We start from the raw sequence: 16,369 nt of genomic DNA, 5'->3' as shown, positions 1-16,369 counted from the left end.
CTGTATTTCTGGCCCTTTTTTGGGATCTATGTAGGGAACTGGTTCGTTGTATGTTCTTGCATTTGTGTTAATGAATTTAGCATAATATATACGTCCTCTTCCGACATGTGGTTTTGAACGTTGCATGCTTTTTCCAGGTTTTTTTTCATGTTTAATTTCTTCATTTTCAGTTACATATGCTATAGCAGCATCCTCTATTTTATGCTGTCTGAAAAACACAAATAGTAAATCATTTACCCAAGTAACCATTAAAATTGAGTCAAAATTATATAAGATTTAAATATATTACAAACATCAGTCAAGACAATTTAGGCTGTATTAACAGTTAAAAGGGTTTGTGCTATTAAAATGTAGGAGGCCATTTTCTAATTCTAAACCATATAAGCGATAAAGGGGTTTGTGTTAATAATGATTACTCATTATAATATACCAGTGCAGTGCACCACCTCTCATTTGCTTGGAGTAAAGAAAGAGTAGTGATGGGATTATGCTTCCAAATCATGTTTGTAGTACTTACGTGTGTGGACAAGTTACATCCTATACTTAACTCATCTTCTTTAAAAGTTTTATTTCCAAGAGAATGGCTTTATTCCCCCCTTTACCTAGTAAACAGCTATCTGGACAAGGATAAACCAGTTCATTTTCAAAAGCTTGTCTGGCAAACTTAAAGCTACCAAAGGAGCACCATTATTATCTTTTCAAGAAAAGAACACCATATGGCAGTCAAAATAAATCTCTTCATTTTTTGCCACTAATAAGTACACTGTTACAAATATGAAAATTACTAAAGTAAAATATTTTAAAAATGTATGGGAAGAAATAGCTTATCAGATTTTTCTCCTTTCAAATAAGGAGAAATTGAAATTATAAAAGGCAGTATTTTTAAAATTCACCTGCTTGAAAAATAAAGAATGAAATACATGAATTTGAATACTTTTTACATAGAAGCTTTTAAAATCAAAGCCGTGATCCCACAGCAGGTGAGTCAATGAAACCCCAAATTCACAGAGAAAGCAGGGAGCACTGTTTAACCTTACACACAGCCCTTAAAGTATAACACCTGCCTTCCTTCAAATGAATGCCAGGTCCATCTCTTCTACTGCATCATTTTCCTTTTTTTCCTTTTTGAGACAGAGTCTTACTCTGTCCCAGGCAGGAGTGGCACTATCTCCACTCACTGCAACCTCTGCCTCCCAGGTTCAAGTGATTCTCTTGCCTCAGCCTCCTGAGTAGCTGGGACTACAGGTGCGCACCACCTCGCCCGACTAACTTTTGTGTTTTGTTTTGTTTTTTTTTTTTTAAGTAGAGACAGGGTTTCGCCATGTTGGCCAGGGTGGTCTTGAACTCCTGACCTCAGGTGATCTGCCAGCCTCGGCCTCCCTAAGTGGTGGGATTACAGGCGTGAGCCATCGTGCCTGGCCCACTTCGCTTTTCAATTAAAACCCTCAAGTAGTTTTCCGTTCATTTGCAATAAAATACTGCCTCCTAATCGTACTTCTAAGGTCCCGTGTGAGTTGCCCCAGTGAATCTCTCTTCAACCTCACTTAAGACCCTCCAACCAGACTGCCTTCTGTCAGTTCCAGGGACACATCAATCTCTTTCCCTCATGGCACCTGCACATGCTCTTCCCTCTGCCTGGACAGCTCTTTCCCAGCTCCCAGCACAGCTGGCTCAGGATATTTAGGTCTCAGCTTAAAACCATCTCCTCAGCAGCTTTTCCTAGATTTCCTTCCCCTGCCACATGTATTCTCTATTTTAGTACTTTGTTCATTTCTTTTATTAACACCACAATTTTTTATGTACCTAGTTTTCTGTTTACTTGTTTTTAGTAAGCACTACAAATATCCTTTACTAGTCAATAAGTTCCATGAAGGTGTAGATTTTTCAATTCATCACGTGCCCGACATCAGGAAAAGTGTCCTGTTCATCCAAGGTAAATGGACTGCCATTATAATATTTACATGTTTCTGCTGAATCTGCTGGAGTTGTTTACTCTGGCTTTGTTTGAATACCCTCAACCACCCCTCCAGTACACATAAAAACAACATTCAGAATCCTTGGATTCTAGTTCCTTCTTTCCAAAAATTACTTTCTGCAAAGGATTTGGAAAAAGTGATTACTGGTAAAGTGTAAAAAACTTCTAAACCTTTTTCTATTATCTTTCCAGAGATATAATTATTCATTTAAAGGTAGACTCTTTGGGGGTCAATTTATTGTAGGCTTCTGGCATCAGTTTTTTCCACCTGTTTCTCATAGTTATCATCCAACAATATACACTTGTAGTGATCATAGTCCTTGAAGAAAAGGACTGGGGCTATTTGCTTATATAGTTAAATTCATTTGATTAAGCACTTGTGGTATGAATGCCTATGGGTTGATAAGTAAGCGTGAAATATATGCTTCTAGCAATCTCTTGCCAGAAGAAAAGCACAGATAAAAACACTGATGGGCTCTGAGGTGAGTCAGACAGGGACTGGAAGCCCAGTTCTGCCATAACTGAGCCTTTGTCTCATTTGCATGATAGGAACAATGCCTATTGTAAGAGATATGAGAATAACATTGAATAATTCATTGTTCCAACAGATATTTATTGAGTTGCATGCCAGGTGCTGTTGGAGGTACTGATGATAAAGCAGTGACAAAAATTCCTGCCCTCATAGAGCTTACATTCTAATGGAGGAAAGGCAGATGAAAAAGTAAATTACATAGTCTGTTGAGTGCTAAGGACAATAATAAAATAGGGAATGGGAAAAGGGAGTGCATGTATGTGGGAGGTAGGTTTGCATTTTTAAGTAGGGTGGAGGCTGCACTGTGAAGGTGGCAATTGAAAAAAGAGGGGAGGAGAGAGCTAAGTGGATATTTGTGGGAAAAGCATTCCAGCAGAGTGAACTGTAATTGCCAAAGCTTCCCAGCAGGAGTGTAACCATCCTTAGCACACTGCTTCTGAAAGTATGGGCACTGGAGTAGCAGCACTGGCATCAATTGTGACCTTGTTAGAAATACAAATTTATGGGCCCCATTTCCTTTATGTACCTAGTTTTTTGTTTACTTGTTTTTAGTGAGTACTACAAACTCGGAATCTCTGGGGCTGGTTCCCAGGAACGTGTTTTAACCAGCTGTTTAGCTGATTCTTATGCACGTTCAAGTGTGAGAACCATTGTTCTAGGGTCAAAAATACAGGCTTTGGAAGAAGTTATCACTGGCTCCACATCATTCCTGACTGGCTGCATGTACTACCTTGATTAATAGTCTCAATTTAAGGTACATCAGAATCACCTGGATGCCTTGGTAGAAGCCAGATTATTGAGCCCCAGCCATGGAGTTTCTGATTCAGTGTGTCTCGGGGGTGGGAAGTCCCCAAAATTTGCATTCCTAACAACCAGGTGCTGCTGATGTTAGTCTTTATCACTGCAGATGATAGCAGAAAGGCCTGTTTGCTGTAGCAGAGTCCTGTCAGAGGGAGGCAAGAAACGGGAAAGGGCGCGTTGTGTAGACTCCATAAGGCATTGGAGGAGCCTTGGCTTTTACTCTACGATGTAGGATGGAGAACGGCGATCTAACCTGGGCTGTAAAAGGACCGCTCTAACTGCTGTGTTGAGGAGGCTGCAGAGGGGTAAGAGAAAAGCAAAGCCACCAACTGGAGGGCTGTTGCAGCATCCAGGCAAGAGAAGCTGGTACTTGGGACTGGGTGGGGACAGTACTGAAAGTGATGAACAGTGGTAGATTCTGGATAATTTTAAAGGCAAAGCCTACAAAATCTGCTAATAATTGTGAGAATTGTGGATACTTTAAGAATTTTAGACCGAGTAATGCAAGTCAAGTCCCTGACACACAGTATGTGCTCAGTAAACGGTGTGTTTTAAAAATTATTGTTGTAAGCGCTCAGCCAAGTGGAAATTAGAGAAGCAAGAGGACTGTTTGAGCTTGGCCTGGACTGTTCGTGCTGGACCCCGGCCTCCCCCTGAAGGAGGAAAACAGTTTTTGGAAGGGGAAATAAGACACGAAACCCCAGCACTTACTGATGCTTATCTTTCTTTCCCTCCATGGGCCTCTACGGGACCAGGCAGCGAGGCGCCTCCCGGGAAGAACAGGGACGCAGCCCTGCCAGGAAAAGTGCGCGCAAAGCGCGAGGACTATGACTCGCGCGTTGCTGAGCGACAGGCACTAGCCTCAGAAAGGGGCGTCGGGGCACCCCGGAGTGCGCAGGCGCAGTAAGCGGGGTTGGTGGGGACTGTTGCTCACCGTGCGCGACTGCGCAGCGAAGAGGGCGGGGGATGCCTGGCCGGGTCTCTAGGCGTGTGGGCTTGACGCCCTGCTTTTGAACTTGCCCTTCCCACTGTAGGGCCAGGAGGGGTGTTTATCAGGACGGATTTGGCCCTTGAGGATAGGGGAAGGGCTGTTTCCGGAGCCGCGGGGCAGCGCTGCTCGCGTCTCCGCCGCGCCTGCAGTCCGGAGCCTGGCAGGTCGTTGCCCAGGCGCTACCACGGCTGCCCAAGCTGGCTGCAAAAGTGCGGGCCTGCAGGAAGGATACTTGTTTTCCCTTGAATTATTAAATACTGTGCGAGTCGTGATTCGTTGCTGCTGAGTTGCCTAGCCTTTACTCCAGAAAGCTTGGTTGTCACTGTTTTCCACCATTTCTGACAAAACCTTCCGCGGCTGGGCTGCCAGGATTAAAATAGAGCAAGGGAACACTCAGCTCCTGCAAATGAGGCTTCCTGCAGTGTGTGCATCTGTTGCAGCCTGAGCAGGGTTCGGAATAGGGTGGCTTACGCAGCGGATTGGGGCTTGTACGTGTAGCACTTACCCCAAAAGAGCAAGCTCCTGGGAAAAGCCGTTGCTGACTTGCATCCACCTTCTGGCCCTGGAATTTCTTACTTCATTTCACCATTGCCTCCCAGTTTCCACTACCAGAGCCAAAAGTCTTTGGCATCTGTCCTGGTAACTCATGCATTTCCCTGGATAACGGAAAACGAAGAGTCCGGAGTTGAATTCTGCCTTATACTAGGCTATGCATATGCATATGTTTGGAATCCAGAGTCAGTGTTCGTGTGTGTATTTACATTCACCTTGGAGAGTGATGGGGAGAGCAGAGGTTGGTCCTAGGACTCATTTTATGTATGTGACCTGAAATCCTATCAGGAAGAAGAATATACGTATAGATTTGACACCTAGTGACCTAGATACCCGAGTGTGGACTTTGTTGTTAAAGACTTGACTGTGTGTGAGTGTGTCATTGTATGTGTGTGTGTGGTGAGTAAGGATTGGATGAGTAAATAAATACGGGGTGAGAGGGTTGAAAACCAGAAAGCAGAGGGAACTAATAGCAGTTGAGCTTCCACTAGGGGACCATGCATTTGTTAGGCATTGTATTAACCACCACCTGCTTACCTGGTCTTATCCTAACCATCACACTGTGATTAGGAGCTTAGGGCCTGGGAGCAGTCAGTGTTTGAAACCTGGCTCTACCACTTACTAGCTAGTTCACTTGGGCAAGCTAGTTCACTTGAGGCTCTCTGAGCCTCAATTTTTTTCATCCACAAAATGGGGAAAATACCTAGGGTTGTTGTGAGGTGATGATTTAATACAGGCAGAGTACTGAGAGCAGGGCCCGATGATTAGTAAGTGCTTTGTCATTTATTATTATTATTTTGAGACGGAGTCTCGCGCCCAGGCTGGAGTGCAGTGGCCGAATCTCAGCTCACTGCAAGCTCCGCCTCCTGGGTTTACGCCATTCTCCTGCCTCAGCCTCCCGAGTAGCTGGGACTACAGGCGCCCGCCAAATCGTCCGGCTAGTGTTTTGTATTTTTTAGTAGAGACGGGGTTTCACCGTGTTAGCCAGGATGGTCTCGATCTCCTGACCTCGTGATCCGCCCGTCTCGGCCTCCCAAAGTGCTGGGATTACAGGCTTGAGCCACCGCGCCCGGCCAGCTTTGTCATTGTTTTTATTGATTAATTTGATCTACTATGCTGCCACATGTCCTTGAGGGTTAGACAACTCCCTTATCATTCCCTCTAATTTCTGTTTCAGCCTTCACCAATCGCTTCAAATCCTAAAACCACTTACCCTCAGGAACAGTCTCAGGGCTTGATAAGAAATGAGGGCATTTTCTCAACTTGCTCCTTTCAGACTGACAAGTTCACCTGCATCCATACAGGATTAGAGTAATTTGCCTCTCTTAATGAGCATTATGGTATTAGTTTTAAATATATTTATGTCAATCTCTGTTAAGTAGTTTGCATATGTCTAGGACTTATTAAAAGCTATGAGAAACATTTGGAAAAGAAATTGTGGGCCGGGCGCCATGGCTCACGCCTGTAATCCCAGCACTTTGGGAGGCTGAGGCAGGCAGATCACGAGGTCAGGAGATCAAGACCACCCTGGCTAACACGGTGAAACCCCGTCGCTACTAAAAATACAAAAATTAGCCAGGCATGGTGGCACGTGCCTGTAGTCCTAGCTACTCGGGAGGTTGAGGCAGGAGAATCACTGAACCCAAGAGGCAGAGGTTGCAGTGATCCAAGATTGCACCATTGCACTGCAGCCTGGGTGACAGAGCAAGACTCAGTCTCAAAAAAAAAAAAAAAAAAAAAAAGAAAGAAAGAAAAAGAAATTGTGCCAACCACAGGGAAGTCACAATCTAGTTAAGGATATAAGACATACAGTAAAAAAAACTGTGACCAAAACATCAATGATATATGAATGTATTATACAACCGATAAAGTATTACATTGCAGTACTGATAGTATAATAATGTGCCAATTATTTATTCCTGGTGCATCCTCTGCAGGGTGCTGCATAAAAATAGAAATTTTATAATAACTTTTAATGTTTTTATACAGAAAAAGCACTGGGCTGCCATTAGTGGTTTTTACTACTAACTAAGCATTGACCTAGGGGAGACACTTAAACCTCTCTGCGCTATAGATTTTCACTTGTACAAAGATAACTTCATATTAAATTGTCTTCATGATCTCTTCCAAATGTAAAATACAGTGATTCTACTGGAAAATTTGTCTGAAAAATCAATGAAAACACTAGCCTAAATAACACATGTAATTTTCTAATTTGTGATAGATATTTGGATACTTGTCAACAAAGAATCATTCAAAGTAGTTACTAATACTGTGCAAGTTAAAAATACTGATGCTCTTTGAGCAAGAACACCATATGTGAGGGAACACAATAAGATGAAAATTGCACATCCAAAATGTTATAGATGTAGAAAATTTTCAACATTTTTTTGCAACCATAGGAAAATTCCAGAAATAAAGAATGACACAGTTGTATAACCTGATAGGAAAGCTGAGGCCTAGGGAGATCCAGCTCCCTCTCAGTTCTTTTTTCAGTGATGTGCATGTGATCCAGGTGAGAATCTCAAAAATACAACATAAACAAAAGCTAGTCCTAGTTCTATTTTTAAAAGACAATTTATTTGCCTTGTATATATGTATTGTAAGGATTAAATGAGAAAATATGTTCAGAGAACTTATCCTGGCACATAGCACTCATTAAGAGTTAGCTGTTAGTCTTTCTGTTTTTATAACTAGTAGGGTAGAAGATTCATTAAGTGCATGCATTATGTTGTCTTTGTTTCATTACCTTACACTATAAAAATTTTATCAAACCAAAATAGACATGAATTTGAGGATAATGGGAATGAAAAATGGTAGTGTTAGGTCTGCCTATCTTTGAAGACGGATAGGTTCAAATAAATCACAGAAATGAAAGGGACCCTGTGTTTTCCTCTGGTCCAGGTTCAAAGCTAATTGATTTGTAGCATGCTTTTAAGAACATTTTTAATATGTTCGTAAGACATATTACGAAATAAGTATAAGTTGTTACATTTCCTAAAGGGTAAAAATCTCTAGTAGAAATCATATAGATCACTTCTGATATAAATAATCCTGAATATGCTGGGCACGGTGGTTCACACCTGTAATCCCAGCACTTTTGGAGGCTGAGGCAGGCAGATCACCTGAGGTCTGGAGTTTGAGACCAGCCTGACCAACATGGCGAAAGTCTGTCTCTACTAAAAATACAAAAAATTAGCTGAACCTGGTGGCAGGTCCCTGTAATCCCATCTACTCTGGAGACTGAGACAGGAGAATTGCTTGAACCTGGAAGGCAGAGGTTGCGGTGAGCCAAGATTGCGCCACTGCACTCCAGCCTGGGCAACAAGAGCGAAACTCCATCTCAAACAAAAAACAAAACAAATCCTGGATATATGCATGGGTATGTTTACATTCATATAGAGGTATAAATTAAAATCTTAATTCCATGAGATCTCTTGAAAGAATTAAAACAGCCTGAGTTACTACAAAATTATCAGAACTCACTAGTTTGCAAGTTTACCTGATTGAATGAAGAAATTTGTATTTTGTGAATTTGGAGGGCTTATATTTTATTAATCCGGGCCCCTCTATGATTTCATGACTTAAGGTTTATTTTTAAATAATCCCAAATATGGTTCCTGTATAGATCTTGCGTGACCAAAGAAAGGATGAATGAAAAAGCCTGTCTTAGGTGTAGAAAATAGTGAAGGGCCATTTCCATATTGCAGTGATATTTTAAATAGAGTGGTCATGGGGTGAAGATGGGTTGAATGAATGGCTATGGATATTTAGCTTCTTGAAGAAGGAACATTGGAAAATGAAGCGTGGCTGGGGTGATACCATTCTCAAAAGGTTAGGAATCACTAGTTGTGTTAGTCCATTTTCATACTGCTATAAAGAATTACTTGAGACTGGATAATTTATAAAGAGATTTAATTGACTCACAGTCCCACATGGCTGAGGAGGTCTCAAAAAAGTTAAAATCATGGTGGAAGGTGAAGGAGAAGCAAGGCATGTCTGACATGGTGGCGAGAGAGACAGCAAGGGGGGATGTGCCATACTTTTAAACCACAAGATTTCATGAGAACTCACTATCATGAGAACATCATGAAGGAAATCACCCCCATGGTCCAATCACCTCCCATTAGGTCCCTTCTCTGATAACGTGGGGATTACAATTCGAGATGAGATTTGGGTGGGGACACAGAGCCAAACCATATCATTCCACCCCTGGCCTCTCCCAAATATCATGTCTTTCTCACATTTCAAAAACAATTATGCCTTCTCAACAGTTCCTCAAAGTCTTACTCCAGCATTAACTCAAAAGTCCAAGTTCAAAGTCTCATCTGAGACAAGGCCCTTCTGCCTATGAGCCTGTAAAATCAAAAGCAAGTTATGTACTTCCTAGATACATTGGAGGTATGGGCATTGGGTAAATGCTCCCATTGCAAAAGGGAGAAATTGACCAGAACAAAGGGGCTGCAGGCCCCACGCACATCCAAAACCCAACAGGGCATTCATTAAATCTTAATGGTCCAAAATAATCTCCTTTGACACCATGTCTGACATCCAGGACAAGCTGCTGTAAGAGCTGTGCTCCAAAGGCCTTGGGCAGCTCTGTCCCTGTGGCTCTGCAGGGTCCAACCCCTGCGGCTGCTTTTTTGGGCTGGTGTTGAGTGCCTGTGGCTTTTGAAAGTGCACAGTACAGGCTGTCAGTGGATCTACCATTCTGGGTCTGGAGGATGGTGGCCCTCTTCTCACAGCTCCACTAGACAGTGCCCCAGTGGGGGACTTTGTATGGAGGCTCCAACCCCACATTTCTACTCTGCATTGCCCTAGGAGAGGTTCTCCATGAGTTCTCCACCCCTGCAGCAGACTTTTGCCTGGACATTCAGGCATTTCCATACATACTCTGAAATCTAGACAGAGACTCTCAAAGGTCAACTCTTGTCTTGTGTGCACCTACAGGCCCAACACCACATAGAAGGTGCCAAGGCTTGGGGCTTGTGCCCTCCAAAGCAATGACCTGAGCTGTATCTTGGCCCCTTTTAGCCACGGCTGTAGCTGGAGCAGCTGGGATGCAGGGTGCTGTGTCCCAAGGCTGTACAGAGCAGCTGGGCCCTGGGTCTGGCCCATAGAACCATTTTTCCCTCCTAAGCCTCTGGGCTTGTGTTGGGAGGAGCTGCCATGCAGATCTCTGAAATGCTCTGGAGATATTTTCCCCATTGTCTTAACATTTGGCTCTTCATTACTTATGCAAAAGTCTGCAGCTGGCTTGGGTTTGAATTTCCCCTCAAGAAAATGGGTTTTTGTTTTCTACCACATGGTCAGGCTGCAAATTTTCCAAACTTTTATGCCCTGCTTCCTTTTTAAACATAAGTTCCAATTTCTGACTATCTCTTTGTGAGCTGATGACTGTACACTTCAGAAAAAGCCAGGTCACGTCTTGAATGCTTTGCTACTTAGAAATCTCTTTCCAGATACCATAAATAATGTCAAGTTCAAAGTTCCGCAGATCTCTAGGGCAGGGGCAAAATGCAGCCAGTCTCTTTGCTAAAGCACAGCAAGAGTGACTTTTGCTCCAGTTCCCAGTAAATTCCTCCCTTGTCTCCATCCGAGACCACCTCAGCCTGGCCATTGTTGTACATTTTACTGTCAGCATTTTGATTAAAAACATTCAACAAGTCTCTAGGAAGTTCCAAACTTTCCCACATTTTCCTGTGTTCTTCTGAGCCCTCCAAAATGTTCCAACCTATGACCTTTACCCAGTTCCAAAGTTGCTTCCATGTTTTCAGGTATCTTTATAACAGTGCCCCACTTCTCTTGGTACCAGTTTTCTGTATTAGTTTGTGTTTACACTGCTATAAAGAACTACCTGAGACTGGGTAATTTATAAAGAAAAGGAATTTAATATGACTCATAGTTCTGCATGACTGAGGGGCCTCAGGAAACTTACAATCATGGTGGAAAGCGAAGGGGAAGCAAGGCATGTCTTACATGGCATCAGGAGAAGGTAAACGGGAAGTGCCACACTTTAAAGCCATTGGATCTCATGAGAACTCACTATCATGAGAATATCATTTGGGAAACTGCCCCCATGATCCAGTCACCTCCCACCAGGACCCTCCCCTGACACATGGGGATTTCAATTCAAGATGTGATTTTGGTGGGGATACAGAGCCAAACCATATCATTAGCCTAAGTTCTTTAGTTTTGAAGGTTTTCTATGTCTCCTAGCTTCTCTTAAAAGCAATTTTCCTCGTTCTATTTGAAGAAGTTCAGAGATGTGATTATATATTATATGTATTGAGACATCACTATGTACCCCATGAATATGGACAATTATTATTTGTCAATTATAGCTTTTAAAAAGAAAAGTACAACGCTAATAAGTGTTGGTTTAGTTTACCGCAAGTATCTCCTAGACCTATGCCATTCTTTTCAAAATGATGTGACAAAGAAAGGTTTTGCAAATCATTTCTTTTAAACTATTATTCTAACCTACACTTTTCCCCTTATTTAATTATGATGGCATTTAATTATAATGGCATTAAGTTATAGTTAATTACTGCAGCATTTATAAGCTTTTCAAGAGTTTGGAAACTTAGCCAAATTTTTTATCCTCTTATAGTAAGCCTGGGAGCAAACTATTTAGCTGATATGAGCTTCTCTTTTTCTTGCTTTCTCTGCCAACCTCTAAGACTTCAATGAGTTGTAAGATTCAGGAAAAGAAATCTTAGAAAACCTTTTCTATTTATAAAAGAAATGACCATTAGAAAGAAATGCAGCATTTCTACAATTTTTTGTCACGTAGAGAATAGATATGGAAAGCATCACAGACCTTGCTTCTCCTAGGTCATGGCTAGTCAACCTTATGGGGACTACAGGAAAGCCTGGGGGGGCTATTGTTGCCTCAGGTCTAAGCCTTGCAAGCCATTGTTGTCTAAGCCACCACAGTGAACAAGGGCAGGAGATTCTCCTGCTGGAAATCCAGATTTGGGGCTGGCTTTTTGTTTATCATCCCTAAGACAGTCGGCAAGTCTGACCTCTCTGAGCCTCTGTCTTTATCTGTAGACTGGGATGCTACCATTTACCCTACCTACATAGCAAGCTTGAAGGAGCAGTTACATACGAAAGAACTTTGTTAAACTGCCTTTGCTTAGCAAGTGGGAGACGTCATCGTTATGAAATCCAGTAGTTGGCTATGCTAATGTCCTAACCTCACCCTCTTGGGATTAGTTTCCCAGGAGGAGACAACTTCCGGTGTGTAAACTATGTTTCCATCAGCATGCACTTTGGTAACAGCCTCCCCTGCAAAACTGTTGCTTGCCCTTGCTTTTTTGTTTATATTTTAGATTCTGTTTGTTTGCTGAGCCTGCTATTAATCCTTATTTTAAACCAGATTTCATTTCTATAAGAATATCAGGCTGAGGAGCCCACTCGTGAGTTCAGCTATTCCAAACTCATATCTGTCTCTCTAAACATGAGCCTGAATAATGTAGAATATAGGACCAAAGAACTAATTTTAGACTTTTGCTTTAACTTGATTGTGGTTTGGTTAATTTGGATGAGAGCAGAAAACCTCACAAGAGTAAAATATAATGATTGTAAGTATGTTATTTTCCTAATGAATGCTTGAAGTTATGTAAGTAGTGGAAACTTAAGTTATTTAATTTTATCTTGGGCATATTTCATAGGGTCATATTCCAAATTTCTTATCTTCTATCACTTTCTATTCATATATAGTATCATGAGGCTTATGTTACTTCTTATGGGTACTACTCTTGAAACTTTTTATTTTTACCTTTTCTATGAACATTTTTAAACCTAGATTCTAAGTCTTTTTTTCTGAACTGAATATAGATAGAACTGAATTTTACTTCCTATTTTTAATATTCTCTTTGCTTCTCATTCAGTATTTGAAGGACTATAGCAGAATAGTTACAAGCTGGGCTCTGGAGTTGGAGCCACTTCTTGGCTGCATGACCTTGAGCAAGTTACATCTTTCTGATACTTCCTTATCTATAAAATGATAATAATTATAGCCCCTGCCTTCCTCATAGAGTTTTCGTGAGGATAAAAATAAGGTGGTCCGTAGTATACTGCCTGGCACAAAGCAAGTGCTCATTGACTTGTTATCCATCAGTATTTTCACAGAATATGAGTGTTTTAAAAGTTGAGATTGTCTACTCCTCTCTGTTGTGCCTAGCCCCATGCATAGTACATGGTACCTGGCAGATTCTCAGTAGATACTTCCTGAATGAATGGCAAAAGCATCTCGTTAAGTTTTATACAGACCCCTGTCTTCCTCTCCAGCCCACTGGTATCGCCCTGCTTCTGGAATAGTTCACTTGAAGTTATGAGTGCCAGAGACTGGACTTACCAAGGGTATCCTGAGACGCTGGTGATAGGCAAAAAAGATTTCATCTTTATGATGAGACTTCATGTTTTTTTTCTTGGGTGGTTTTTTAGCTCTTTTCTGGCTTTGGATTTCACACAGTCAAAAAAAATATGAATATCTTACCACTGGTTCCATTGGTTTCACACCTCCACAATTTGGATTCCTTGCTCCAAACTGTGCTTTGGTTTTCCACAAACAATCCTCATTTCTGCTTTACTCTGTTTGTTGATCTAATTAACTTTTCTGGGGTATGTTCTATCCTATTTGTGGGGGAATGGACTTATTTTTGCCTTAGTTCATGGATTAGAAGGAAACTATCACTTCATTTCTGGCGTCCGTCTCTTTACCCACTTTCATTCCACTGGAGAACGAACTTGCTAATCAGATATTAAGAAGCAGATTTTGACTGGGACCACCTTCATTGTATTAAAGGTCTGTGCTCAGGGATGGTACACAATCTTGCCCTTTCTCACTTCCTGTGTCCAGTGATTGGATGAAGCAGGCAGGGCCTGTCTTAGCTGGCCTCCTCATCTCAACTCTCTCTGTCCTACCTGCACCTTAGGGGAGCTGATGGACCAGTCATCCATAATCACACAACTATTTGGAGAGAGGGTATAGACTTCAAGGCAGAGAGTATAAGAAATAAGAGAGTTCATCTTGGCCTCTTACCCTAAATCAATTTCTGTAGTTAGTTTTTACTCAAGTTTTTATTATTGCAATGGGTCTTTGTCTAGTTAATGAAATCAGTGTTTTGTTGACTATTTTGTCATCATTTCTTGCCTATATGCTCCCTCAGCAGAGAATCCCAGAGGTAAGATCCTAATACTAGTCTCCATCCAGACCAACCTCTTTCACAAAACCTTTCCAGACAGCCATTATAAGGGTCTTTTTCTAAAACTATACCTCTTACAGTATTATGAGGTATATCCTGTTTTAATCACCTCTATTCACCCTGCTGATGAGGCAGAGATTCCTGTCCTAGTGTTAGGGGAAATGGTTAAACTCATGACACCTGACACTGAGCAGATGTGATTGGCAGCAGTTTATTAGTCACACATACTAATAGCCAAGGGGAAGAGGACGCCATGCAGGGCCACATGGGGATTGCATTTGAAAACAGAATGAGGAACCAGAAGCTGTGGGAAGCAGGCTGTGGGGTATCAAGAAAATGGGATGACCTGCAGTTTCCGCCCAAGGATGTGATTGGCTTCTTTAAATAATTCTGCAGGCTGGTAAGGAACCGAATTTAGTGATAAGCAGGGAGGGTTGTTTGGGTAGGGAACCTTTTTCATGGGAACAGAGCTGGGGGCAAGGGAACTTCAGGAAACCCATTTGAGGCCCTCCCAATTACACCAGATGTCAAGGCAACTCACAATATTGACCCTCAATTTTAGGATTTACACCACACAGATTATAGTATCATAGCATCATTTGTTTATTACCTCAGAATTTTACTCTAGATGTGTGTTTGTGACTATCTTGTGTCCCAGTCAAATTGTGGGCCACTTAAGGACAGCTAGCATTTAAGTCTTCCACTTAAAAAAACAATGCACATTATGGTTTGGAAAAACATGATTATCATGAAACTGATCTGTTTTGTAATATCTCAAAGTGATACTTTCAAATGTGATCGAATGAAGAGAGCCTTTAACATACCCAAGTTTTTTCCTTGCATCTGGTTATTTTTTAAATGTAGTGAAACTTGTAGTACTAAAGGATATGCAAAGTAGAAATTAAACTTGCATTAGTAGTCTGAACTCATGGCTGGCAGTGATACTTGCTTATACACGTACTGCTGAATTAAACCTCCGTGATGTGCCGTGGATTGACAGCTCTAAACATTTACAGTTACCCGGGTTTGCTGACATTTGAAAATAGCTCATTTTTTTTCCCCACTCTGTTTTCAAACAATGGGTGAAACAATGAATGGAACATTGGCATTCCTTTTAAAATCAGAGTTAAGCTACAGCCTAAATACCAGAATGCTGATGTCTCAAATGTATTATGCAGACTGCATATTGTAGGCACTAATGAGACCCATTAAGATAATTCTTACTCTTGCTAAATTCAAGCAAATTGGTATGGGAGAGGGATGGTAAGGAGGTCATAGGCAAATTGGAAGAATTTAGAGTGTGTCCTCCCAATTTCCTAAAAATCTAATATTAAATCCTTTCTTCATCTCAATTGTTAAACTTATTTTATTTTTGACTTTATTAAAATATTTGTTAGATTGTATGCAACCACAAACCTAAAGATCTTTCTTTTTTAAAATTATGATATACAATTAGATAAATGAGTGAAAGTTTCATCATTCTAACTTATTTTTATATTTTCAGAGTATAAATCCATTATGTCTCTGAGATAGAATATCTTTTCATGCATTTTTCACAAATAATCCTATCTAGATCCATCATAGTGCAAAAGAAATATTGTTGTAAAGAAACTACTGATTTTATTGTAATGTGAAAACTCAAAGCTGATGTACTTAAATTAAAATGAGGTTTCTAGCTGGGTGTGGTAGTTCATGCCTTGGGAAGCTGAGGCAGGAGGATGGCTTGAAGCCAGGAGTTTGAGATTAGCCTGGACAACATGTCTCTTTTCTACCAAAAAAAGAAAAAAGAATTTAAAAACAGGAAGTTTCCATTGCAAGACTCCTTGTTGGCATAAAAATATCCAGAGATAAACACTATAAGGATTAAGTGCTAATTCAGTTTCTGCCCTATTAAAGTTTAATTCTAAAATTTTCTGGTAAAATCACTACTTATTTCAAATTAGGTATTAGAAATGTAATGCATAATTTTAAATAAGTTTTTTTCATATTATAAAAGGAATGCATAAATACAGATATAAAGCAAAATTCTACCAATTGGAAACAGTCACTGTCCAATTTCAGTGGATTTGCTTCCATTTCCCACCATCGGTCTATAGCTGTGCTTTCTTGTATTGTAGTGACTAGCCACATGTAACTATTTATGTTTAAATTAATTAAAATTAAATAAAACTAAAAATTTAGGTCACATTTCAAGGGCTCAATAGCCACATGTGGCTAGTGGCAATGGTATTAGCCCAAACATGAAACATTTTTTATTATTACAGAAAGTTCTATTGGTAGAGCTATTTAGAGGTATACTTATA

General features: G+C 40.9%; 1 protein-coding gene across 1 annotated transcript in view; it reads right to left on the bottom strand.

Moving 5' to 3' along the window:
- The window catches only part of C15H2orf73 (chromosome 15 C2orf73 homolog), a 29,700-nt gene extending 25,586 nt beyond the window's left edge, over positions 1-4,114 (bottom strand). Inside the window, exons 1-2 of the mRNA XM_023190214.1 lie at positions 4,020-4,114; positions 1-208 (exon numbers count right to left, since the gene is read on the bottom strand). Of these exons, the coding sequence (XP_023045982.1) occupies positions 1-208; positions 4,020-4,045 (234 nt within the window). The 5' untranslated portion in view covers positions 4,046-4,114. The remainder of the gene's footprint in view (positions 209-4,019) is intronic.
- Between the last annotated feature and the right edge of the window lie 12,255 nt (positions 4,115-16,369).

Source organism: Piliocolobus tephrosceles, chromosome 15 (genome assembly GCF_002776525.5).
Source record: "Piliocolobus tephrosceles isolate RC106 chromosome 15, ASM277652v3, whole genome shotgun sequence".
NCBI classification, from domain to species: Eukaryota; Metazoa; Chordata; class Mammalia; order Primates; family Cercopithecidae; genus Piliocolobus; species Piliocolobus tephrosceles.
Note: the sequence above shows the minus strand (reverse complement) of the source record. Positions and strands in the feature narration are given on the sequence as shown.